Source organism: Podarcis tiliguerta (genome assembly GCF_965153285.1).
Source record: "Podarcis tiliguerta genome assembly, chromosome: 4".
Taxonomy (NCBI): Eukaryota; Metazoa; Chordata; class Lepidosauria; order Squamata; family Lacertidae; genus Podarcis; species Podarcis tiliguerta.
This window is the reverse complement of record NC_139537.1, coordinates 37,365,554-37,392,022: the sequence shown is the minus strand read 5'-3', so window position 1 is coordinate 37,392,022 and position 26,469 is coordinate 37,365,554. Positions and strand designations below refer to the sequence as shown.

Here is a 26,469-nt window from a genome sequence, read left to right as displayed (position 1 = left end):
ACATCGGATACGCTACTTTTCAACAGGGACGTTCCACTGACAGATGCCTTGTCCCTGAATCTGTATATCCTCTTCTAAGCTCATCTCTAAGCCCATGGCCTTCACCATAACTTGTGGTCACAAGCTCATTCCTCACATTCATTGTGAGTTGCAAAGAGGGGAACTGACTTTGGTATGTTCCGAATCTATTACCTATTAATTTTCACTGGAGCTGAACTGCTGTGTTTGTGCAGCTATTGCACAAAGTTAAAAAGCAGCAGCAGCAAAAATAGACAAACGTCATGTGCAGCCTGTGCTATGATTCGAATTGGTACCGGATGGCCCACCTAGAAAAGGGGGGGGGGGACATAATAAAAGTCCTGCTAAATCAGAATATGAAGTCAGCATCCTATTTCATGGGGTGCCACCCAGATCGCTTTGAGAAGCCCATAAGCAGGATACCCCCTGTGCTCCACAGCAACTGGTTTTCAGACCATGTCATCTCTGAACATGGAGGCAATATATAGCCATCATGGCTAGCACTCATTGACTGGCTTATCCTCCACAAAGGGCTTTCCAGTGCCTCAAGCAAAGGTCTGTCCAGTCACTTGCTCCCTGGTCCTTTTAACTGGGGATACCAGAAATTGAACCAGGAACCTTTGGTTTCCCGTCTCTCCCACCTTCTTCTCAGTTTTTTTGCTGTTGCCCCCTGCAACACAACTGACAGACCATTAGTAGGGTAGGAGAGCTGAAAATAATGCCAATATATTTCACCGTTGCAAACAAATGTGCCCCTTTTGTTTCAGCTAGTACATGGGTAGAGGAGTCTAAAACATGGGTAGGCAAAGTAAGGCCCGGGGGCCAGATCCGGCCCAATCACCTTCTAAATCCGGCCTGCGGACGGTCCAGGAATCAGCGTGTTTTTACATGAATAGAATGTGCCCTTTTATTTAAAATGCATCTCTGGGTTATTTGTGGGGCACAGGAATTCGTTGATTATCCCCCCCCAAAAAAAAATATAGTCGAGCCCGCCACAAGGTTTGTGCAGCTATTGCACAAAGTTAAAAAGCAGCAGCAGCAAAAATAGACAAAGGCCCCATGCCAAAGGCCCCATGTTGCCCTGCCAGCAATTTTATCAGCAATTCTAAGCAGTCGGAAGACGTTCTGCATGCATGCCAATGTACTGCTCAAAGCCGTGCATTCCCTGTAGCTGGCCCAAGCCTGTGGAATCCCATCCCAATGAAGATTAGACACACACCCTCTTTGCTGAACTTCAGGTACTTGACTAAGGTGCTCTTGTTCCAGCAAACACTTTAAGGCAGCATTCAGTTTTATGGCTCATCGATTTATCGTTTCATTTTCTGCGTGGCTTGTTGATTATCCCCCCCCCAAAAAAAAATATAGTCGAGCCCGCCACAAGGTCTGAGGGACAGTGGACTGGCCGCCTGCTGAAAATGTTTGCTGACCCCTAGTCTAAAAAGTCCATGGCACAATTTTTCACAGCCCTCTAGTGGCTATGGTGGCTTATTTACCAGAAGGAATGTATTTAGCGTGAACTCTGGAAGTGACGAAACGTCTCTGACCAAATCCTGACCAAATTAAGCCTCCTAGAGCAAAACATACATCAGGAGGCTTAGTTTGGTCAGAATTGAGCATACACTTTCAGAGTTCACGCTATATACATTCCTTCTGGTAAATGAGCCACCATAGCTGCTTGAGGGCCGTGAAAAATTGTGTCCCGGGCTTTTTAGATTTGTCTACCCATGAAACCAAAGGGGAACATTGGTTGCCAGATGTGATTCCCCCCCCCCCCAGCTCTCCTACCCATAATGGGATTATGGTTAGCAGCAACAATTCACAAGGCAATTTCTGGGCATAGATCTGTGGTTATTTCTTATAGATAAGGGCATCATAGTACACCTTCCAGACTACAGCAATTTGATTGGCATTTAAAGCTATTCTTGCTGCTTCGAGGTGTGCAGTTGGAGGAAGGGGACTCAGGCAAGACACAAAGGAAGTTGTAGGCCCCATGTTGCCCTGCCAGCAATTTTATCAGCAATTCTAAGCAGTCGGAAGGCGTTCTGCATGCATGCCAATGTACTGCTCAAAGCCGTGCATTCCCTGTAGCTGGCCCAAGCCTGTGGAATCCCATCCCAATGAAGATTAGACACACACCCTCTTTGCTGAACTTCAGGTACTTGACTAAGGTGCTCTTGTTCCAGCAAACACTTTAAGGCAGCATTCAGTTTTATGGCTCATCGATTTATCGTTTCATTTTCTGCGTGGCTTGTTTTTACGTAGACTGCTTAGAAATGCTAATGATTCAGCAGCATATAAATGTATCAGATTAAATAAATGAATGCACACAGGAATCTGCCTTCTACCAAATCAGCCCATAGTCCAGTACTGCTTACACTGACAGGCAGCCACTCTACAGGTTGTACGACAGGGTTGTCTCCCAGCCCCACCTAGAGACATCAGGCATTGAATCAGAGACCCCCTGTACGCATAGCTCTACCACTGAGCTAAATCCCATACAGCCTTTCTATGGACAGAGACTTTCCATGCAAGGAAGGCCACTTGCCCATTCAGTGACCCTCAACAGGTGGAAGAATGGTATGTTCATAGAGCAACAGTACACATCGAAGAATGAAAGAATTGTAGAGTTGGATGGGATCCTGGGAATCATCTAGTACAACCCCCTGCAATGCAGGAATATGCAGCTGTCCCATACTGGGATTGAATGTGCAACAACCAACTGAGCTATCCAGGCGTATAGAATAGCTTCCCACATACTTTGAACATGTGAACATCGGAGGAAGACCATGGTCCATGATGGGTCCTGTGATCTCCACTTTTCCAACTCATGGATCATAGCCTGCCTCCAATGTCCCCTGTCCCATGAAAACCCTATAAACTTCCCACAGTAATTTCAGTATCAAATGTGGAAGTATACAGCGGTTGGTGGGTTTTTAAATACATATCCTGTAGACAATTGCCAAACAAAAGCTACAGTAACCATTTATGTAAAGTGTTGATAGTGCAGAAAGGTGCATTGTGCATATTTTAAATGCACAGTCTCTCTCTCTCTCTCTCTCTCTGTGTGTGTGTGTGTGTGTGTATACACACATGTATATATACCTAAATGTTCATGCTTTAAGATAGGCTGGGGAATCTCAAGCCCAGGTGCCAAATTTGTCTATCCAGATCTTGCAATCTGGCTTTCCAGGCTCCCCGTAGACCAGCGGTTGTGAACCTGGTCCCTACCACCCACTGGTGGGCATTTCAGGATTCTAGGTGGGCGGTAGGGGGGTCCTACGGCACAAGCTGAATCCTCCTTCCATTGAGCACCAGTGGGCGGTAAGGAAATTTTACCATCAAGAAAGATGCATTAGTGGGACTTAGGTATAAAAAGGTTGACTACCCCTGTCCTAGACAATAACCAGACCCCAAGTCAGACTCTTCATAGTCTCTGCTCCTCATGGGCTTTTGCCTGACTGGATTGTGTCCTTGAACTGTGAGGTCTCTTACTTGCCTGGATTGAAAAATGTGTGAGTAGAAACCTCTGAGTTTTGTCTGGCTGGAATGTGGCCTCGTGTACAAAGGTAACAGTCACATCCATCGAGCCACATATTTTTGCCTCTGGTGTACAACCCCCAGAAGGTCCCCCATGAGGAAATGTAACCCTGGACCTGAACAGGCCCCCTACCTCTGTCTTAAGAATTGGATTGCATTTTGAAGCAGAAGCAAAAATAGCACAAACTACAGCTTGTGAGTCTTCTCTCTGGTCTGGTGTTCTCTGATGACAAATAAAATGGTTAAGCAGCTCCATTGCACTCATCAACTCACCCCATGTGATGGATACGAGATCCAGCCCAGCTCTCCTTGAATTGCTTTCGAATCCAGCAGATTAACTGCAATAAGAAGACAAAATGAGGAAGCATGAGTTTGTTTACCTCTGCTCGATTAAAAAAAATAAAAATCAGAATTAATCATTCAAACCTCTGAAAGGTTGATGTAAAATACACATTAAAATGGCCAATAAAATCAAATGTTACAAGCTAGCCTGTTTCCCCCCAAAATAAAACCAGCAGAATTTATAAAATAAAAGCATATATTAACATTCATGTCAAATTTTAGCTGGTACCAGAATCAGAACGGTGAAGGTGCCTGCCTGCCATCAGTTGGAAAGGAGTTCCAAAGTCTAGGTGCTGCGATATTGAAGGATCAATTCCTTGAAAGTGCAGAACAATTGTAGAGGCAATTGTAAAAGTGTGTTCCACAGAGTGAGGTAATTGAGTGGGCATACGCAGGGCTTTTTTCAGTTGGAACTCTCCTGAACTCAGTTCTGGCACCTCTCAGGTGGGCGCCATGGCCATTCTAAGAGAACAAAGGAGGCGTTCATGGTGAGTTTCAGCACCTCTTTTCCTAGAAAAATAGCACTGGATGGCGTAAGGCAATCCTTCAAGCAAACTGGTCCTTTTGCAACAGGGCTGGAGAATTTGTGGTCCTCCAGATGTTGCTGAACTATAACTTCCATCATTCCAATCATTTGTCTATGCTAGCAAACGCTTATGGGAGCTGGAAGCAAAGCATATCTTGAAGCGAAATACATTCCTCCACTCCTGGTCGCAAAGTAGCTCCCCCTCACAAAGGAACTGGTTTGTTTGAGTTAAGACTTTCAGAGATACAGAAAAAGCAGAGCTTTTGAAGCAAAAGTTAATGCCATAAACAAAACAAAGCAATGAGTCCATCTCCACATTAATGATAGCAGGAGTCTAAAATAAAACAGTTATTAACACCTTTATACCCTCCGGATTTCTTTTTTCTCTCTCCATGTCAAATGTCTGAAACTTGACTCAGCGAGCACAAAATTAAAAATACAGAAGTGAAAGGTGCAACAATATTCAGATTGTAGTTTAAAAGGAAGCTTACATTTTGCAAATGTAAAGTGATTTGTATAGTAATTAGATCTGATTCTGGGCTTTGCCTTTTCTAGCCAATTCATTACACTTTCCTTGAACTGCTAGGCGATATACGAATTGTTTTAAAACTAAAACTTCAAGCATCATTTTTAAACATGACTTTTCTCTTCCCAGATAACCTCGAGCTTTTTAAACAGGCTTCTGATCTACCGGCAGCAAAGACCAGATCTGGCATTTTGATGCATGTTTGAAATGTAAATTGCAAATTCAATTAAGTACATTTTGAAACTCTGAAATTGATGTTGAAAACAGATCCAGTAAAATCTACCGTTTGACAGTGCCCCCCAACCCTGCCCCCCGCAATGTGTCTGCTCTTTCTCACAATAAACATATTGATCTGATTGCTGTTGAATGATCACATGATTCCATAAAGTGCCTGTTCATTTTTCAACAGAAAGTAGCATTAACTGCATCAATATTACAGTAGCAGGGGGCAGATTATTATGATAGTTTCCAGATTGGCACAAATAAAAAAAGAATTCTTAATATATAAATAAGATTACTGCATATTGTAACACAAGGCTTTAAGATTCTCATCTAATATTCAAGACTTGGTGCCAAGATTTAGGGGTTTCCTGGGTATATATATATTTCTTTTGGCACAGCGAGTATAATCTGAAAGACATATCTCCTTCTACAGCAGTTGAATTGTTAGTTAAAAAAAAAAGTTCTATCCTAAGCTACCAGTTAATGAATGTCAAATTAAAAATGGGATTTCCTTTAATGCTACATAGTTTTGAAAATTCATATTTTATTTCTTTATCTTCCTTTCAGTTTTTAAAAACACAAAAAACAAATGCAACATAACTGGAAGATGCTAAAGCCCTAAACTAAAAGAAGGTGAAAATGTTAAATATATTCTGATTTGTACCACGGTCAGTTTTCAGTTGAGACCTTCTGATGTATGGGTGGGGGGGGGGTGCTTTCAAAGACTCTCAAGGTAGGTTTCAAGGGTTAGAAACCCTTTAAATAAATAAATAAAATGTCAAGTGTTTGTTTTCTCAAAACGAAAGGAACAGAACTTTTACTGCCCACTTATACCTGCTATGTTAAGGAGGAAGCTGCGTTGACCTAATCGGAGTCATGTGCCTTTTTAAAGAGAGTCTGTGTATTTAAATTATTCTATAGTTAGCTTTGATATTCTTAGGAGGTGGAAAAGGTTTTTCACTACTGGGGAAAAAAATACAATAAAAAGATGACTTGAGCAAAAGGACCAAATTATCTCTCTCTCTCTCTCTCTCTCTCTCTCTCTCTCTCCCTCCCTCCCTCTCTCTCTCTCTCTCTCTCTCCCATTCATTAAATAGCAGGTCAGTTAATTAATCTCCCCCAGTAACATTTCAGAATTGAAATGTTTTGCTCCATAAAAACATTCCCATGAGCTACGCCTTGTATTTGTGTCAAGGAATCTGAGCATTCCATTCCTATCACCTTCCATAAAACTTAACACACAAGCATCTCAGCAGTACAATTAGATTACCTTTCCCCTGCCCCAACCTCAGTGGAGTCTTCAAAGGCACGTAAGAGCAAATGATGAATATAAATGGACACAGTGTCACAACATGATCCATCGCATTAGGGATCCGAGGAAAAGGCTATTCGCCTTCTCACAAAGTTTAACGACAACAATGGATTAACTAGAAAATGATGTAGCTTAAGTATTTGTTGGCTAAACAAACATTTTTATAAGCAATTAATACTGGGTTGGGAGAAATTACAAATGACATATTACAGAAAGGCTATTGACCCATGTAATTAAATATTTTGATAACTTTGATTGTTTTCATTACATGGAGAAAGTCAGGCTGGGAATCTGCAAAAATTCAACATCTTCATGCATCTCTAACAAGGAAATAATGTTATAAAATTCATAATTATAATTTGGTTATTTGGATTACAGTAATTATCTGTATGTGTTTAATGAATATGCTATGTATGTACACATATATAAAAATAGTTTTGATTCTATGATTGTTTAATTGTTCTTTTAATTATTGTCCCTCCCCCACCCACATATTTTTAGCTATTCTTATTTTATCTGTAAGCTGCCTTGAATCCTTGTCAGGGAAGAAGGTGTGGTATAAATAACTAATAATAATAATAAATGTTTTAATTAGTTTTTACAATACTGGGCTATAATGATAGAACAAATTTCCCCTCAAAATTTGTCCAGCCAACTTAAAAAAAATATTATTACATACAGCAATTTTTAGAATAGTCCCTGAATATCTAGAAAACTGAAAACCTGTAGAACACTGACAGTGTAACTTTATACATAACGATTCAGAAGTTCCTAGGTAAATGGGTACAGGATTGCTCAGTTAACAGAAACATCTGAAACAGCAAAAGTTTTAGATCTCTTGCTCAAAATGCACCCTCAAACAGTTAAGGTATTTCCACATCTAAAACGTCAGATGTGCAAACTTCAAGAGAAGCATGAATATTGAAAAAGTTTGAAAATAGATCTCCAGCAACAACCATCCATACCCTTGCAAAATGCAGTCTGTATCTACTGGCATAAATATAAAATTTAAAAGATTTAATATAAGATTTAAGATATAAGATTTAAAAACTTTCCAAAAAGCTGGCAGGATTGCTAGATTCAGGTTTTGTTGAATCTTCCAACGAGTGGCATTTCTACTGAAAACCCATGTTAGTGCTTTTTAACTTGTCTGTTGGGTGAAAACAACGGATAAAAAATTAAAACGGGTAGGCTCGCTTGATGCAGGAATAATGCAGCAGAACGTAACGGCCAAAGTTCAAGCACAGGACTCAAGAGGTTCACAGGAGAGCCCCACACAAAGGAATAAAAGTGCAGCTCCATGTACTTACATGAGAGCAAGTCCCTGGGAAATCAGTGGGGCTTAATTCTAAATAAAAACATGCGTGGGATTGGGCTGCATGATTTACACATCCCAGGAATGAAAATAACGTGGCTTTCTTCCCATTTTACAAAATAATCGGTTTGCCCACAGCACAGCACGCCATCACTATTTATGGCCCATTGCACCATACCAGCAACAACATCGCCTATTATTAACGTGTTCTTTCCTAAGAGCTCTACTTCCAGCATGGCTACTGCGGGCTCTGCAGTAGCCAACTTCACAATTTAGGCGAACCCATAATGAGCTGCCTCCGTCCAGGTTGATTCCATGTTTATAAGGAGTCTCATTTTGGAACTGGAAATAGTAGCACAGCACACATGGCTGAAAACCTGTTTGAGCTATTTATGGCATTTACGTCTAACACACAGTATAAACAAGAGCTCTGCTGTTGGGGATTGCTAACCAGTAAGCAAAGGAGTTTTGCCACTGATAGCTGACTGGAAATCTACAGCCATTTCTGAGTTGTACTTACTAAGGCTGACATCCAATGATTCGCACCCAATGGCACAACAGATTTCTACTTGAATACCTGACTTCCAATTCTTTTCCTCTCCCTATAGCCTCGGGGTGCATCCAACATCTGTTCCCCAACCCTCCAGAGTAAATACCGGGGTGCACAGAGGCTATAGGGGAAAGGAAAAGAAAGGGGTGTTCCATTGCATGAGCTAACCTCTTTTCCCACTACAGTGGGTGTTACCTTGACTGAACTGGGAAAAACTTCAGAGAGCTTTGTAGAACTGCAGTATCAGAATGTAAAAAGAGGCTAGCCTAGGGCTAGTCAATGTGGACTACCACCAACCCCACCTGGCATAACCAGTGGTCAAGGACGGTGGGAATTGGACTTAGGAATGGGAGAGGAATTTGATTCAGTTTGTATTTAAAGATGAACCTATCTAATCCACACTTTTGAAAAACAGCAAGAGAACCAAAACAAAGCCATCCTTCGGAGTTCAGACTTCTCCAAATTTTATAGTTCTCCAGCCGAGTAATGTGTACAAAAATGCATATTCAGTGCATATAAAAACAGAAACAACCCACTAAAATGTTTCCGCAGTGCACTTCCGAGAAGCAAGCAAGAGAACACAAGGCAACATCTGAAAATGCTTCATGGATTTTGCACAAAACAAAAACCACAACACAACACAACACAACACACACAAACAGGGCATAGGAATAGGGTGTTTAACCCTTCCTTGTGCTGATTTCACAATGACAATCGCCCCCTCCCTGAAGCTGATGTTTCTGCCCCTCGCTGCTTCCTTGCCAGAGCATATAAAGGTTCTACAGATGATTCTGGTGATATACATGATTGTCTTTGGAAGCCACAGTTTACTCTAAGTAAATGGGTGCAGTATTGCAGCCTTATTGTGTAATTCTGAAATATTTAATCTCTGAAAATAAGTATTTTCTGCCATTCTCTTCCTTTATGATTTAAATGAAGAAAACTCTTTAACTCAACTTTTTTGATAAATGGTCATACTGTAGTTAAAATGTATTTCAAGATGTAGATTTCAACAGCTCACTTTTTAATAAAATAGGATTTCATTTTCAAACAGGATTCTTTTTAAAAAGACACTCTAACTGGAGCAGAATAGGAGAGAGAAATCTAAATGAGTAAAAGTAAAACCATGGAGTTCATTCTTGTTTTAAGCAAATTCCTTCTAAAGGTCATCTTTTAAACTGTGCAACACAACAACAACACTATTTAGAATTCTTTTTAGTGAGCAAAACAAACAAACACACAAGATGATCACTAAGATGAATTATTTTTAATTTTCTAGCACTTTCTACAAAATGCAGAGTGAGGTGCAACGCTTGTTAGGTTTCTTTCGTTAAGCAGCTAGCTGCTAATTTGGAAGCAAAATCGCTTATGAAGAAATGCTAACAAAAGGGGAAAAGTGAGTTTTGCAATCCAAGGCAAAAAATATAAAATAAAATGAAGACACCCATAATTGAAACATGTCATGCAAATCTGGGAAGCCCAGAAGGCACTTTGAAGCAGAAACCCAGCCAAGCTTTGGTTTTGGGGTGGGACAACGTGGAGACTACTCACAAGCTGATATACATTTGTAGACCGCATGGCCCAGCTTGCACCCAGTTTCTCTCATGCAGTCCCTGAATGTATGCAACCCAAGCTGAGTGATTGGTCCATTAAAGGTGACTCGCTACTAAAATACATATAAGAGAGTGGAGATTCAGTTAGCCGCAGCTGCACCGACACTGCGTGTTTTTTAGAAAAGAAAAAATACACCCACAAAGAGACAGATTTGGATTCTGAAGACATGTCTCTCCTCCATCATTCCTAGCCACCCACCAAGAACCAGCTGCACTAGCCATATATATATATATATATATATATATATATATATATATATATATTAGACATAAGCCATTATCCTGAATGATGGTGCCACAGAAATTCTCACAAACAGTTCCACACCACACATTTCATCATGCAGGTACAACTAGTTTTCTGCAGCACTGAACTGTCACCTTTTGCAAGCCGAGAGTAGCCTGCAGTCTCTGGGCTCCACCGTTTAGCACAGAACAAAACAGATTTTCATGTAATTTATTCATTATGAGCAACGCAGCATGGACCATAATCCATCAACACATGGCCAAAGGATTTCTGCTGAGTTCAACCATCCTGCTCCATGTCCCCAGCTTTGTTTCCTTCCCAACTAACCACATTGCAGGGCATATTTCAGTTCAGGCTGCCTTCCCAACATCCTGGATTAATACGGACATCCCATATTTTAAGAAGACCACAGATCCACTGCCTTGCTATTGAAATTAGAACCGGTAATTCAAATGTCAGAGGGTGCAGAAAATGACATGTTCCTCACCATGTAAAATTTTGATGGCTGCTCTTAATTCTCTGACAGCAGAATGTGAAACGGCCTGTTGTCATGGGCCCCAGACTATATTAAACAGATTCTGGGAACATGAAGTACTTTGATGGCACTGAGATGCTTCTCGCCTACTTGCCTTGAATGAGCGGGGTGGAGGGAGGGATGAATCCTATTTGATTTCACTGAAAATGCATAAGTCAGACAACAATGCCACAATAAAAGTGTTTACTTGCTTCATAGCCTGGAATGAAACTAATTTGCAATGAGAGCTACGTAGCCTCTCTGAATATAAGGAAGCAACCCTACGGAAACCCAGGCATTGAGACACAACTTTATTGATTACAGAAAGTGACTGACTGGTTGCATAGGCTCTGGTTCGACTATGCCATGCCCGTAGTGCTGACCAAGGGTTCCAGGATAGGTCAGCCAAGGGTGAACACCTGGATAAGCGGAAAGCTGGGAACCGTCTAACTCCACCACCCAAATGTCCCCCTGGGGTTGACCAAACCATTGATTCCCTGGATTCCTTTAACGGAATACCCTTCACATAAGGATGGCAAGAGCGTTCTCCCATCCCTGTCACCTGAACCAGAACCTATCTGCAACCTTACAAGTTGTGACGATTTGCTACAAGGCAGGCAAAACCCAAATGGCAACAGCCAATCAGCCAAGTGGGGGAAATTCCTGCCATGCCCCTGTCCCAATGACAGACGACACGCGATGGCATAGCAATATCAAGTGCAAAGCCCTAAAAGTAGGGAGAGGTGGGCAGGTGTTCCAAAGGCATGCGCTGAAAGAGGAAGCTCAAACCGTCTGGACTGCGTCTCAATGGCCAGATTGTACCCATCTTCGAGGGACCTACCAATCGGGTGTTGTGGCTGACCAATCGTACCCACCCACAACACAGGGTGTCAGTTTTCCAGGTCTCACCGCAATATGTGCCCTCTTTAAGGAAGGACCTTATTTCTCACGACATATTCCTTATTGTTTGGGATATGTAAGAATGCAAATGGAAAATAGTTTTAATTCAGGAGTCTTTTAAATGGCCTCTTGCAGAGGACATTAAATAATGTGATGGGGCACACACATGCCCAAAAGAAAACAAGTAATCTGATAAGGGAGGGTTCACATTACCACATTAGAACACAGTGAAGTTGCTGCTTTTTCAGTGCATTTCACAGCTCTCAGCCCCATTCTAGTTGGTCACATCAGAATGGCTTCATTAGAGTCAGATTCATTTCTGCCAAGGGACATTGATGGGCAGGGATGTCTTTAGCCCTGCACAAAGGTATTCACACTTTGGCTGGAGATGAATTAGGAATGGTTTAAGGACTTCCAATCAGTGTGAAGCTAGTTTGAAAAACAACACATCAAACAATGATATTTAATTTTAAGTACAGGATACCTATGCATTTTGGATAACATCCTGTGAATATGGATTCAAAGCCCAGTACAGTAAATGCACCGAGTACACAGTAAGTGTAGTGTGAACACAGTCTAAGTTCATTATATAACAAAGTTAAGAAGTACTTATGAACTCAGCTATAATTTGTGTTCAAATCCAAAGCTGCCACCAGGGAATTGCAATGACCTGATTAAATTGAGACATTTTGCTTTACAGAAATGCCTTTCGCTGCATGCAATATCAACATGTTGTGCAAAACTGACTTTGCTTCACACATGCCACTCTGATCTGTTACATTGGTGACAATTATTATTTTTATTTACTGTCCCTGTTGTTGTTGTTTTTTTGTTAATATCAGTTGGTAGAACACGAGACTCTTAATCTCAGGGTTACAGATTTGGAAACCCACATTGGGCAAAAGATTCCTGCATGGCGGGGGTTGGACTAGATGACCCTCATGGTTCCTTCAACTTATATGATTCTATTCTATTTTATTCATAAGCCCTAATATCTATTAATTATTAACTGCCTATTGAGCAGAGGAAAAGACAACAGTCAATTAGCATAACAAGTTACACATATTTGCAAAAGGGTTAACCCATGCACTTCTTGTCTTCCTTTTGGGCATCTTTGAAACTCACTTGCCATGCCTCATTCCCTGATCCAGAAAGCACATGCCTAGCAGCCTCCTATATCAGCTATTGTTCCTCTTAATGAACTATCCTGCAGGCTAACATCAAATCCACAAGGAGAACAGTTCAAACAAACTTACTGCAGTGCATTAGTGTGCCATTGCCTATGAAAATAGCTGACCCGCATCTGTTAGAGGCTGATATAGTTCCAAGGCCTCCCTCCCTAGTCCTCTCGCGCAGAAGGAACAGTTTTAACTCAATGAACCTATTGCCTTTCTCCTCAGGAGACGCAACTGGTGAATAGAACCTGGATAGTGAAATCTCCATACACTAATACAGCCTTGCAAAACTGGGCGGACATCATTGAGAATGTGAGTGCACAACAAAGAAGCAGAAAGTCCTGCTGCAGCGGTGGTTCACACAAAATGAGATAAGCATGTCGGAAATGTAAGCAAGTCATCATTTTCACTACCAATGTTGCATTGCCTCGTAGTAGCGTTGCCAGATGGTCCTTTTTCCCTAAGAGCAACCTCTTACTCAGGAACACCCCAGTCCCATTAAACATGAGTGTCTTTTCCTTCTAAGTCTCTATAGCGTTAACAGATGTTCCTTAATTCAGGCACTCCAAGGGTGAGCTGCTCCTTATTTTTTATTTTATTTTTAAATGTGATCATGGCAAAGTAAAGGGGGGAGAGAGAGAGAAGTAGTCACATTTGCTAGTAACAGAACATAGAATGCCTAGATTGAGTTGGGAAGGATAAAGTAATCCCTGCTGCAAAAATTTACGTGAGCGTATTTAGACCTTGACACCACATGGCTGAATCTGGCTGCTCTCAGTTCAGCAAAGCATGGACTCCTTCTCCACCAAACTGCACAATCTTATTTCCAAGATAGGAGCAATCTCCTTCCTCGCTAAGATATAAGGCACCAGCTGCTGGAACAGCAGAATCCGCTGGAACACTAACTGCAGAAAGAATGAAGAGTTTCAGTGAAATTTCCCCACCACACCTGTTGCCTTTATTTCAACACTTCACCTGCTCTCCCACAACTCTTTCCCCCTCTTCTCCCATTTATGAGAAAATATTTTCATGGCTCTGCTTCATCAAAGTCGGGATAATTTCTTGGCAAACCTGAAATCCAGAAATCCGGCACTGCTTTCAAACACTTTAATTAACGGAGGGGGGAGGTGAACATTTGCCTAGCCACAACTAACGGCTCAATCCCAAGGCCAGCTTCAACCCCAAAGCAAGTCAAGCGGGAATGCATTTCATGCCAGGGACTTCAGTAAAGGAGATAGGTGCATTTTTTCACCCAGCCTAGCAGAAGTGAGGCATCTAACTTTACACACCAGAACCCAATGTTACTGCTTTCCTTTGGGGAAATGTATTTTTGTATCTATACAGACATTTCCAACCAACCAATCTCAAAAGTTCTGTGTTGGTATCAATACACTTTAATAGCAATAACAGCCCTTGCCAAAGCTATATGAATAACATTTTTTTAAAAAAAAATGCTTTGTCAAATCCTCTACCAGTGCCATCATGAATTCTTATCACCAAGTATATGACTTATGAAGCTTCTGAATTAAGATGGATTTCATTGATAACTGCAATTACAGTGGTACCTTGGGTTAAGTACTTAATTCATTCCGGAGGTCCGTTCTTAACCTGAAACTGTTCTTAACCTGAACCACCACTTTAGCTAATGGGGCCTCCTGCTGCCAACACACCGCCGGAGCACAATTTCTGTTCTCATCCTGAAGCAAAGTTCTTAACCTGAAGCACTATTTCTGGGTTAGTGGAGTCTGTAACCTGAAGCGTATGTAACCTGAAGCATATGTAACCCGAGGTACCACTGTATTTTTTAAAAGCCCCACTTCAGGTTACCTCTCATGTACTGTATGATTTCAGGTGGTGAATTAAATTATTTATAAAACACTCAAGAGGTGTGTCCAGGAGGGAGGAAAATTCCATCAGTGAAAGAAGGGCAAATTAAATTTTGTGAATACATAAATCTGGCAAGACTCACAGCATTCATAAGGGGACAATCGGACCAGAAATTATTAAAAGAATGGGGTTGTGCTAAAGCGTATATGAAAAAACATTGTTCTGGAGTAAGTATATTGGTATGTAATGAATGATGCTTTACAAGGTCAAAGAAAAAAAAATGGTGTAAAAAAAAAAGTACAAAGATGGAAGTAATCTAACCAGACACAACAATATAGTAAGAGTAAATTTTTTGAGGTCTTAGAACAAAGGAAGGAAGTCAATATGTGTAAATGTACGTAATGATATGGTTTTTTTCTGTAGATGTGTGCTTTTTCGTTTTTGTTTAGTTTTGTTTTGTTTCCTTTGCTTTTTTTCCCTTTTTCTTTTCTGCTTTTTTTTGCATGTTCCGTTTTGTTTGTTTGTATAGTAGTATTTTGGATTCAATGTTTGTAATTTTTGTTATGATTCTGCATTGAAAATAAATAAATAAATAAATAAATAAATAAATAAATAAATAAAGGTGTGTCCAGTGATAGGCATATGCAGTGTAAACCTAGCAAAACCAATGTACATGGTAAATTAATTTCAATGGGTCTATCTACTCTGGGTAGAAATTACGCATATTTTTTAAAAAAAAATCGGTCAAAATCACACTCCCCCCCCCATTTTGTACATAGCTTCCAGAGTTTTATTTAGAGGAGCACTGAAAAGCATTTCAACTATAATGGTACAGCCCAGTAATAGATACATCACAAAGGGCCTGCGCTGCCTTCTTGTGTCTCTCTTGATCAGATACGTCAGCAGCTAAAGGGGAAAAAAAACTGCTCCCACAAATGGTTTACACACATAAGCAGCAAAATGGCAGGATTTCCAAATTCAGATGTAATCACAGCTTATCTGCTGTGAAAAGAAACATGTCAATGTTAACTACTTACTTTCAAAATAAACACATTAATTTTTTTTTTCCTTGTAAGAAAAGACTCAGTTTAAATGTTTGCATGAGTTAGTGTTTGAAGTTATTTATTTACCGATCTGGTGTAAGGTTGGAAAAGACTTGTAAGGTACAATGTGGCTTAAAATTTAACAGCTTTCTGACTTATAAAATGTGTATTATGTATACATATACGGTATATGTATTTAAAGGCTATTCAGTCAGACATCACAAATTGATGATTCTTCTTTCAATGCCCAGTTAACATCATAGATGTGTATCTGAAGCAACAAACCTTCCAAATGAATGATTTTAGCTACCCTGACTTCAAAAGTAGTTAACAGAGGCATTCTACATAATTACTCAGAAGTAAGCCCCATTGAATTCATTGGGACTTACTTCTAGGAAACCGCGTAAAGGGTTACAGTCTGGGACACTCAATGGCTCCTGAAAGAAACATTAATAGTTTCTAATTTTTTACTTTTGTACTTGATTGCCTCTGACTTCATTGCAGAACTACACTGTCCTGTTGAGTATAGACTAGCAATTCAAATAGCAGAACAAGATGCTCTCCTGTTTTCTGCCAGTTCAGATTCCCTTCTCTCTCCCCCCCCCCCTCCCGGGTATTTAAATACCAGCATTACCATCCTGAGGAAGGCAACTTCACTGGAAAAATGACTGCAATTTGCATCTAATCCTAAAGTTCACAGGGCAGAGTCCTCCTCCATGCGAATCCTTTTTCAGGACATAAGAAGTGAACCCCAGAATTCTTGGAATGGGACTACATCCACGAGAAGTTCTCTGATCACTCTTACACATTCAAGCATTCTTTCTGCAAGATATTGACCTCAAGTTCTGATCACTCAGCATATCCAATGTGGACCACTTATAAAGTAACCATTGGAGGCCAAGCTGTCAAAGCTTATGACAGTGGTTTCCAACCAGTGTGCCATGGCACCCTGGGGTGCCTTATATGATGGTCAGGGGTGCCATGGGCAATACTGGCCTCCTTCCTTCCCTCCCTCCTCTGATGTTCTCTAGTGTCTCTGGCTCTCCAAGGCTTGTTTGGCTACAAGCTTCCCAGGAGAATGGTGGCTCTGGAGCTGGCCAGGGGATGCTTCCCAGGCCCCAGTGGGGCAGTGTGAGGAGTCATCTCTCTTTGGGATATGGGGGGCAGCTCAGAGACCAGGCTCAGTGGCTGCCCGGAGGACTCGCAAGGAGAGGGGAGAGGAGAGGAGGCTGAGGGAACACTCCGCAAAGGAGAGTGTTAAAAAATCAGTGAGGGGCTCCTGTCTCTGTAGGCAAGGTTGACATAACTGGGCTCCTGAGCCCCACTGGGGTGCTGCGGAAGGATGAAGTTGGTCAAGGGAGCCATGGACCCAAAAAGGTTGGAAACCTCTGACTTGGGGCTTCCACAGGTTGATGGAATATTTCCCGGATGTGGAATCCATGGCCTTCTGGATGTTGTTGGACTAAAACTCCCATCATCTGATCACTGGCCATACTAGCTGGGCTCATAGAAGCAGGAGTCTAAAAAAATCTGGAAGGCTAGGGGTTCCCTATCCCAGGAATGGAAACTTAATAATGCCAAAGCAATGTAGGGAGGGAATGGAAGCCTAAGAAGCTGAAGGATCGCAAGTCTTCTTAAGGCTCCATTGCTGAATATGGCAGTCTTAAATATCCAGATGTCCATAGGAAGCTTTCTTCATCCAGTGGAGTGGACTCTGGTCCAGAAAAGCTTAACCCATAATAAATCTGTTATTTCTTTTAAGGGATCACAATACTCTGTGTTGCTACAACAGACGAATGTGAATACTCTTCTAGAAATTGTTTCGATGACATCAGTTCCAAACACCCTTTAAAAAAAAAATCCAATCACTTTAGTAACTGCTTATGGTCTAACAATCAAATGACACAGAAGTGACTCATAATATCCAGTAACAACAGATGATGTATTGCAGGGGAATGAAAGTTTTTAATGCAAGTTTAACGTGCCTGACACGTTAAAGACTGCACAAAGCCTTGCACTGGTCTCTTACTCGGAAGTAGACCCATAGTACCCAGAGGATTCTACTCTGGAGACAATACAGATGGTGCATAATATCAAGCTTTTAATATTATTTCATGCCAATCACATATAACTGTGAAAAGTTATCCTAGCTCAAGACCACAAGCTACCAATTTTAGGCCTGGTCCAACATTTAACTCAAAACTAGATTAAAAGATGAACAAATAAAAAGAACATTTCTGCTTGGCCCCAAAGCATTAATTCACGCATAACTAATTAAAAGGACAAGTGGCTAAATATTTCAGTGTGAACACAGGGAGAGGAAGCAATATGTTGATAGAATCAGAAATCTCCATTAAATGTCATATTGAGGAAAACAGGATGCTAATCCTAGATCCGGTTTTATTTTCCAACTTGCTGATGTCACCAAGAAGCTATTTTATTGTTGGACTGAATTTATGGAGGTAATTAATTCAGAACATGTGTGCTTTGCTGTTCGCATTTTTTTTAAGAAAAGAAAAGAAACTGATTTGCCCCAGTTTAATTTTCTGCCTTTCCAAGCAAAATTTTATACACATTCTCTGTCAGTCTCCTCATGTGAAACAGACCAAGTACGATAAGATAAACATTAATGTTGGCTATCGCAGACTTCCCCGCCCAGTTCGCCACGGCTCTGCAAGTCATCCATCGCCTCCAGCCCCTTGTTGTCCCAAGACGGATTCATCATACTTCAGAACATGCCTCCTCCACTCCCTGAGAATCCAAAAACAGTATGTGAGCAATAGATCCCACAGTAAATTCGTTGATTTCCCTCCAATGGTGAGCAGGTGTTCTCTGCCCTATTTCATTTCCTCCCTAAGTCAATCACACCCTAAAGGAAACTCTGGTGTCCCAAGGTGGTTGTTTCCTGACTGAGTCCTTCACCCATGCAGCTCATGAAACACTTGCAGGTGGTTCTGGCTGGACACGTTGTTCGGCACGTCCAATCCTATCACCTGTGGAATGTTTCAGCGTAGGCACCCAGTGGACACGGGCTGGCGTGGGACCAAGGAGGACGGCGCAATCCACACTGCTGATTTCCATGCAAACCAGAGTGGGAAACATTATCATTTGGGTGAATATACACTAGTCCGCCAGAGCAAGCCACACAAAGGCTAAAGGGTAAAGCACATATGCAGGCAGTTGGCTCAGGACTTACTCCTGTATAGAGTAGACCCATGGAAATCAATGGGACACAAGCTAGCCATTGGTTCCATTGGGTCTGTTCATTTCATAACCAAGTATAGATACATCGTATGAACAAAAATAAAAACAAATGTCGCCTAAACAATGCTCTCGAAAACAATAATTCCACCACAGATTCCATACATTAATATGTAGATGGGATGGTTTGTTTGCTGTTCTTTTTTAAAAAAGGATAGAGGCAAAAGCTGCAATGGTAGCTAAATCTTTAAAATACTAATAAACTAAACGGCAGAAAGTTTTTAAAGTTTCACTATGTGGGAAAAAAAGGTCTCAAATTAAAAAGGAATATTTTACTTTTTAATATGCTTGGAACAGAGGAGGAAGATTACAAACATCTATAAATGCAAAATATTTTTTAAATACAAAATGCTTGTGAAATAAAAGTGGCAAGACAGCGTATGAAGAAGATTGCAGTGAATTTAGTATAAAATTAGGAAGCACAAAACCAAACCATGGTTGAATATATATATATATATATATATATATATATATATATATATATAACAATAGAAAACATATATGCAAAACCCTGCTGTGGCTCAGCTCAAACCAAAAATATATCTGGAAAAGTAAGGCCTGAGAAAACTAAGCTGAAAGAAAAACTCAAGAGACGGGAAGTGGAGATGTACATGGAGTTGTCAATTTGAAGATAGTATGAAAGAAAGACACAAAAAAGCAAAAGCTGCTGTGGAGATCGTAACTCCACATATTTATCTTTTCCACAATGTCCCCAAAATATTATTTCATCTAACACTTCACTTCAGTTACCCAAAATTCCCTTTAACTATTTTATTGGGCAACTACGAGCACAGGGTAAGATCCTGACTTCAATCACCAAAAATGTTTCTATGAAACTATTTAAATTGCAGAGGTGTCAAAGATGCAATATTAAATAAATATTATTACTTAGATGGGGTGGCAAAACTCTTTTTACCTCTGTGTGTCACGGCTCACAGCTGCAAAGCCTACGATTGCAAAGACTGAAAAGTACAAAGGCCATTAAGACTTTCAAAAAAATAATAATTGTTGGACTCATTGCATTTTTGGTTCCTTAGAATATTACGGGAAGTGCAGGCACACACACACACCTTAACCAACTGCAGGGGGGGATTACCTCACTTTCACTAAAGCTAATTGAATAACTTTTTTAAAAAATTATACACGTTCATATCTTAAAACAGAACCCACCTCCCCCCCCAAAAAAATACAGTTATAAGAAACTTGATTTTTAAAATCTAAACCAATAAATTACTTAGATCACATGAGCTAACCGAACAAAACTTTATTCTGTAAAACCCCTTTATTTCACAGTTGAACTGCTTGTATATCTCCATCGCTGTTTGTGTAGTGTGCTTTTATTCTTTTCCCCAATATTTCTTTCCACCAGATTAATGGGATTTTCTTCCTCACTCTGCCCATAACAGCAGGATATACAGTAGTTTACAAAAAACGAGAGAAAAGTTGCCTAAAAGTTTCCCCTTATAGTGCAGCAGCCTGAATAATGTCTCCCCATGTTAAACAATTAATTTGGTGTGCTTTCATTAATCCTAAGCAAGGGCCTGGCAGGCTGGGCCTTTCTTCTTTTGTCACTCTCAACGATTCCTTTCAAGCACGATTATCTTTATTTCTATATCTTAATTTCTTTTAACCATCCACAACTGGCCAATTTCACAAGCAAGCTGAAATACAAGAACTCCTAAATGCTTGCGGATTTCAGTCAATAGGATTTCAGGGCTATCAGTCTTTAATTAAACCAGGGCCACATTAAAATCTACTCATAAATTCATATTTATGGTCTTTTTCATTTTACTCTATTCACATCTTTACAACTTAATATTTGGGAAGCATAATGGGGAGTTCATCCGGCCAAAGTAAGGCAGTTTTAAAGCAACCCTGATTTAAGTGGGACAGTTAAGCATGTGCTAAAATCTCTCCAATTCCAAATCAACAGAAATAAATTAATGCTAACTGAATTGTTTCCAGTTTAAAACTTACTACGTAATGCAAATAAATAAATGTACTCTCCATTGAATAATGTACAGATTCTAGCACATTCACGTAACAGAATTATTATTCATCCCACCCCTCTTGTGCACTACCCTTATAAAGTTTCTACTTAAGTATAACAAAGGAAATAGTTTAGGTCTCCTTTTCAGTGGAGCATTTTCTACCCTACAATGTCCTGATCTCTGTTTCAAGCACAGAAGCTGGAAATTATAAATTTCAGCTATAAGCAATCTATGAAAACATCTCATGAAAATAAGTCTGCACTTATAAAAGGTTCTGATAGAGTTAAAAGGGTGCTTAGGATCAGGGCATGTGCCTCGGAAATGAATAATAATAATAATAATAATAATAATGCCTCTTGTACACTAACACCCTAATTTTAACACATTTACAAAATCTACAATCCTAATCCTACTTTACCCAGAAATAAACTCCACTGAATTCAATAGCACTTACTTCCAAGTAGACATGGCTAGGACTGTGCTATAAAAAGTCATTCCCGTTACTTCAGTGGTAAATCAACTCTAGATCAGCATTACTGTGAATGCAAGTACACTAAAGTTTTAGTGTAATAGTGTGGTCTAAATTCTCAAATGACAGAAAAGGGGAAGCAAGACTGCAATCCCTTACCTAGTTTTCCTGGGAGTAAGCCCCATTAATTACAGCAGGACATACTGTGGACTAAATATATATATGGCATTGTACCATGTTTTAGAGTTTTTTAATTGAACGGACCAAGTACTGTACTCTGGAATTTTAGAACTTTCTATTAAAATGATTTTGTTACCTACTTGTTCAACTCTCTCTCTCTCTCCCCCTCTATCCCCCCACTCTGATACAGTTTCGGCTCATCTCGGATCTTCATTATAAACAGAAAAAAGCTAAACAAAATCAAAGGACAGGCTGTTATATAAATACACCGTCAGGCTGCGGAACCTAAGGAGTGCCTAGCTGGCGAACAGGAGTCTGAACTTTTTTGAAACTTTGCCTGCCTTGCCTCTTACATTTGCTAACAGCTAACAGCTCTGCAGTGACCCTCGCTGGTGATCGAGTCCAGACTGCTGACAGAAAAATGAAGGAGAAACACCTGTATCTGAACTGCTAAACCTTTCATCCAAGGCCGATTACACCAAACAAGAATGGCAATGCAATTTTCCATGAAGAAAAGTTTCAGGATCGGAAGCAAGCATGCAAGACAGAAGCAATACTCTTCCCACACTGTATTATCCTGGGAGAGCATTTGAAAAAAAAATTAAAATCTCAACATTTATGTCAAATACAAGTGCAAAGATAACATTCAGTTTTGCCAGTCGTAGGGGGTTTTTTTGTTCAAATGGCAGCCTACTTTTTGCATGTGTTTTTAATTTCCCTTTTTGCGTGTGTAGAAAAGGAAGCTTCCTATCATTAAAAACTGATCAGTTTCTGAAGTTGCATACTTGAAAAGTTGAAACAGGCACCCTCGATTCTCTCATTATCTTTTCTCCCTGAATAGAAACACACTGCAATCGACCTGAAACAAAGTTATCGTCAGAATCTTACGTTTTGGTTTCTTTAATATTTAACATATGTTCCAAACTTTTAAAAAATATCATTCTGCAGGATTGTAAAATTAAGTCAATGAATCAGTCTTAGGTTGGAAAATATTAAACACCAAATGACCAAAGAAATAAATTAATGTAGATCATTAAAATGTATCAGTGAGGTCTTGCAATCAGAATAAAGACTCTATACAGCATTTTAGTCCTACGACCATGGAGTTTTACAAATGCCACGATGCACGTTATAGAGCATTCTGGTTTACTTGTTTTGACTACACAAGCAGAGGTTAAAACAGAGCAGCTCTGAATGAAAGGCAGCTGCATGAAAACCAGCCCTTTAAACCTCATCTTTATTTCCCCTTTCTGATAATTTGTTTTTATTTTAAAGCAATTGCTGCTCACACACACACACACACACACACTTGGAATCCCTGTTCTTAAAAGTGAGGTAGCTAAACTCTAAACACACCAAGAATTGTGTAAGTCAGGTTTTGTCATGTCACCACACCTAACTTCTTCCTGAGTCAGCGTAAGCCCATTTTATTCTGGAGAATTTAATGGCTGGGGTTAAACTGGCGTCAGCGGGTTTTGGTGGGCAAGTGAGTAGATGGTGCTCCAGTTGGAATTTTAATCATGCTGAGCCCTCATGGATATTTGGCCTGTTATTTATGTGATTCTTTTTTTCTCTTTTCGTTTTATCTTCCCTGGTTTTTTTAAAGTTATATTTTACCCAGCTCCAAGCCTGAGGCATCTTGTGAGATAGAAGTGTAAGGGCAAGCAATGTACTGGAAAAATCCCTTGTGAAAAGTCCCCTTGAAATGAATGGGCACTGATCTGAAGACTAACAAGCATGTAAGATCATTAATGCACACTCGTGTTGCTCCCATTCACTTCTGTGAGGCTTGTGCAGAAAAACTTCCAAGAGGACTGTACCTTAAATAAATATGTTGCATTTATTGAAAACTGTTTCGTTCAAAAATAAAGTTAGTGTTCTGTTAAAATCCCTTTGCCATGACAATCTGGTTTGTTTTAAAAATATATATAGTATTGGGACATATAAAAAACAGAACTTAAAACACAAATTCTGAACTTAACTTATTAAGGCTCCCTTTAAACAGGGAATGATGTCTTCCATCACCCTCTGGGTTTAGATGTGGGGAAGTTAGATAGGCAGACCAGTATTTCTATGAGCGATCTACTTGAAAATGCCGCAGCTGCTGACATCACTAAAAACTACATTCTTATTTATAAACACCAAGATAATGTTTATGGGGAAAAGTTGTAGTTTAACCACTGAACAAATGTTCTGATACGGCAAGAAGAAATGACGAAGGCATTTAAGGCAAAACTCAACACACTGTAAACAGAGAGTCTGAAATAGTTCTAGCTGTTTACCAAAATGGAGCCTATTGGTAACCATGAACAGATGTACAATCTTGGTGTCTTTGGGGTAGTTGTGTTCATAAGAAATTCTTTATGTGAGATTTGAGAGGTTAAAAGAAGTTTCCTGTCTGCACAGTCAAAATATTATTGAAGCAATTCAGGTTGTCAGTAAAAGCTTAAACAAATTTGCTGATAATCCTGTTAATGACCTAGGTCAAGTGTTAACTGTTATGGGTTATAAAATAGTTAAATTAAGGCTGCTGGTACCCTGGGGCAAATAGTATCATTACAGAAATGGATTAGAAAAAAAACTATTAAATTGCAGAATTATATCACTCCGTAGGTTCTCGATTCTACAAGAATAGTTCCAGAAGAAGTTCAACAAGAAAGTGGAGTCTTTGTTAAAAATTAAAATTAAAATCTCCACCTCAAACAGATAAAGTGGTGCCTTATGAAAATTCTAAGAGCACACTTTCAGGCTGAGATTTCAGGGCATATTAAAAAAATCTATTTAAATCTCAGCATGGAGCAAAATCCATTCATTATTCAGATGCTAATTCCTCCTGACATTTTCCTGTTACTGAATAGATGGCTCACGCTTTACAACTCTTCTATTAAATATATATATATATATATAATATTTTTATATCCAACTGAGATTTCTTAAAGGTGTGCATCACTCCAGAAACACAGACATACAACTCTATAATGGTTTGTTTTTTCGAAGAAATTGCTTAGAAAAAAATTACCTGTTTCATCACCTTTCTACTTAATTGGCATTTCAGTGAGAACATATCAAGTGCCTGGGACCCGCTACATACAGTAAGTCCAAGTGAGCACAAAGCTATAGATGCAACCTACACTGGCCCTTTTATGCTGGATATAAAATGGCAAATAACTTGTTTCTGTGTATAATATTGAAGCATTTAAAATGGGCCAAAATAATAATAATTGAAAGTATTACTTTAAAAGTCTAAACGCAAGCCAAAAAACATACCAAAATCCCTGCTGCTATAGAAATGCCTTTGTTATTTTCTATGAGGTGAAATAAGATTCTCAATTCATAGTATGTTTTATCCAGCACATTAAAAGAAAACAAAAAAAACTTTGCTCTGTTTGTGCTATATAAGCTGGGAGTAAAACGTATCAGAGACTCCAAACAGAATCTCTTTGGACTGCTTCTGACAATTTAGACAACTTCATCAAATAAATTTCATTTTTCCTGAAGATTCTGCAATGTGGTTTCAGTGGGTGAAGGGATATGATGGGTTAACTTACTCGTTAACAGGGCAGTCCTGTACATTGCTCAAAAGTAAGCTCCACTATGTTCAATGGCGTTTACTCCCAAGTAAGTGGGCACAGGAATGCAACTTCAGTGTAGTTTTTAAACCATCCCTTTCAAGTATGACATATGTATACACTCTGAAATGAACACTTTCTGAAACACTGAATTCTTAAATGGAACAGTATTACAGACTTACAGAAGTAGCCTTTAAAAGTAATTTTGTTTTTAGAAATGCTCAGGGAAACTTTGTATGTTCAAACAGCAACACAATTCATTATTATTTCTTCTTCCAGTTTTTCCTTTCCAGTTCCTAAGTTTCTGTTACAAAGTTACAATTACAATAAAATTGTTGATCAATCTAATACGGTGTTACTTCAAAGTTGGTTAGCTGAAGCCAGTAAGCGATTTACAATAAAAATTAAAAATATAAGCAACTACTTGGGTCCGGCTTGTGATGAGCAGGGCGTGTGAGCCGGATTATAATACAGCAATAAGTTTCTAGGATTTTTTTTTAAAAAAAATAAAATTAACAAAATAAGCACCACATTGGGTGTTGAAGTGTTTAAACAGCATCTTCTACGGACAGAATAGGCTTCCAAATAAATGTATAGAAGATAGAACACAACATTGTAAGACATGAGCGTTCAAATAACAGCTCTTGGTGCCTCAGCTGCACTGTCTTAATACACAGTGTACTTTGCCAGCCAATGCGCTAGCAGCTTCACTGCTCTATTGACTGCATAACAACAGGACTGTGCACATTATCAATGAGTTCAACTGCTGAGAGCTGCACGCCACTCCAAACCAGCCTCCATTGATACTCATGCTTTATTAGCCAAAAAAGAAGTATAACAACAAGATTAATACCACCGCTTTCTTATCAGTAACACATGTTCTACTAATTATTCTGCTATTCTATGATGTACCAACTATTAAAAAAAACAAAAACCCACAAATGAATATGCATTTGTGAAGGAGGTGATTTATTTTTTATTTAGAACAGGCTATATTGAACCATTTCGTTTCTTTGATGTAAAAATCAGCTACATCTTCTAAATCTATTTCCCATAGCCAGTAAAAAAACAAAACTCAGTATGACTGCTTCCCCCTTTCCAAATCCAAAAATACCAGCAGCATTATTTGTTCAGTGAATTAAATATTCTTGCTTGCTAAACAAATTGATTGAAAATTGCTCAGTAAATAGAATTAACCAGGCAGGTGCAAGATTTGACGCAATTATTTCATACTAGAAGATATTCCCCTCCTTTGGACTTTTTAATTTTAAATAGAAGTAAATATGCTTGAAGACTTTTGAAGCAAAGGTGGACTGTTCACAGTGGTCTGACTTT

At 39.5% G+C, this 26,469-nt stretch overlaps 1 protein-coding gene across 4 annotated transcripts in view; it reads right to left on the bottom strand.

The window, feature by feature from the left end:
* Positions 1 to 26,469, bottom strand: part of EPHA3 (EPH receptor A3) — a 201,028-nt gene that overhangs the window by 172,715 nt on the left and 1,844 nt on the right. For all 4 annotated transcript variants that reach the window (XM_083438313.1, XM_083438312.1, XM_083438315.1 and 1 more), the window contains exon 2: positions 3,829 to 3,893. In XM_083438313.1, coding sequence (XP_083294439.1) covers positions 3,829 to 3,893 — 65 coding nt within the window. The remainder of the gene's footprint in view (positions 1 to 3,828; positions 3,894 to 26,469) is intronic.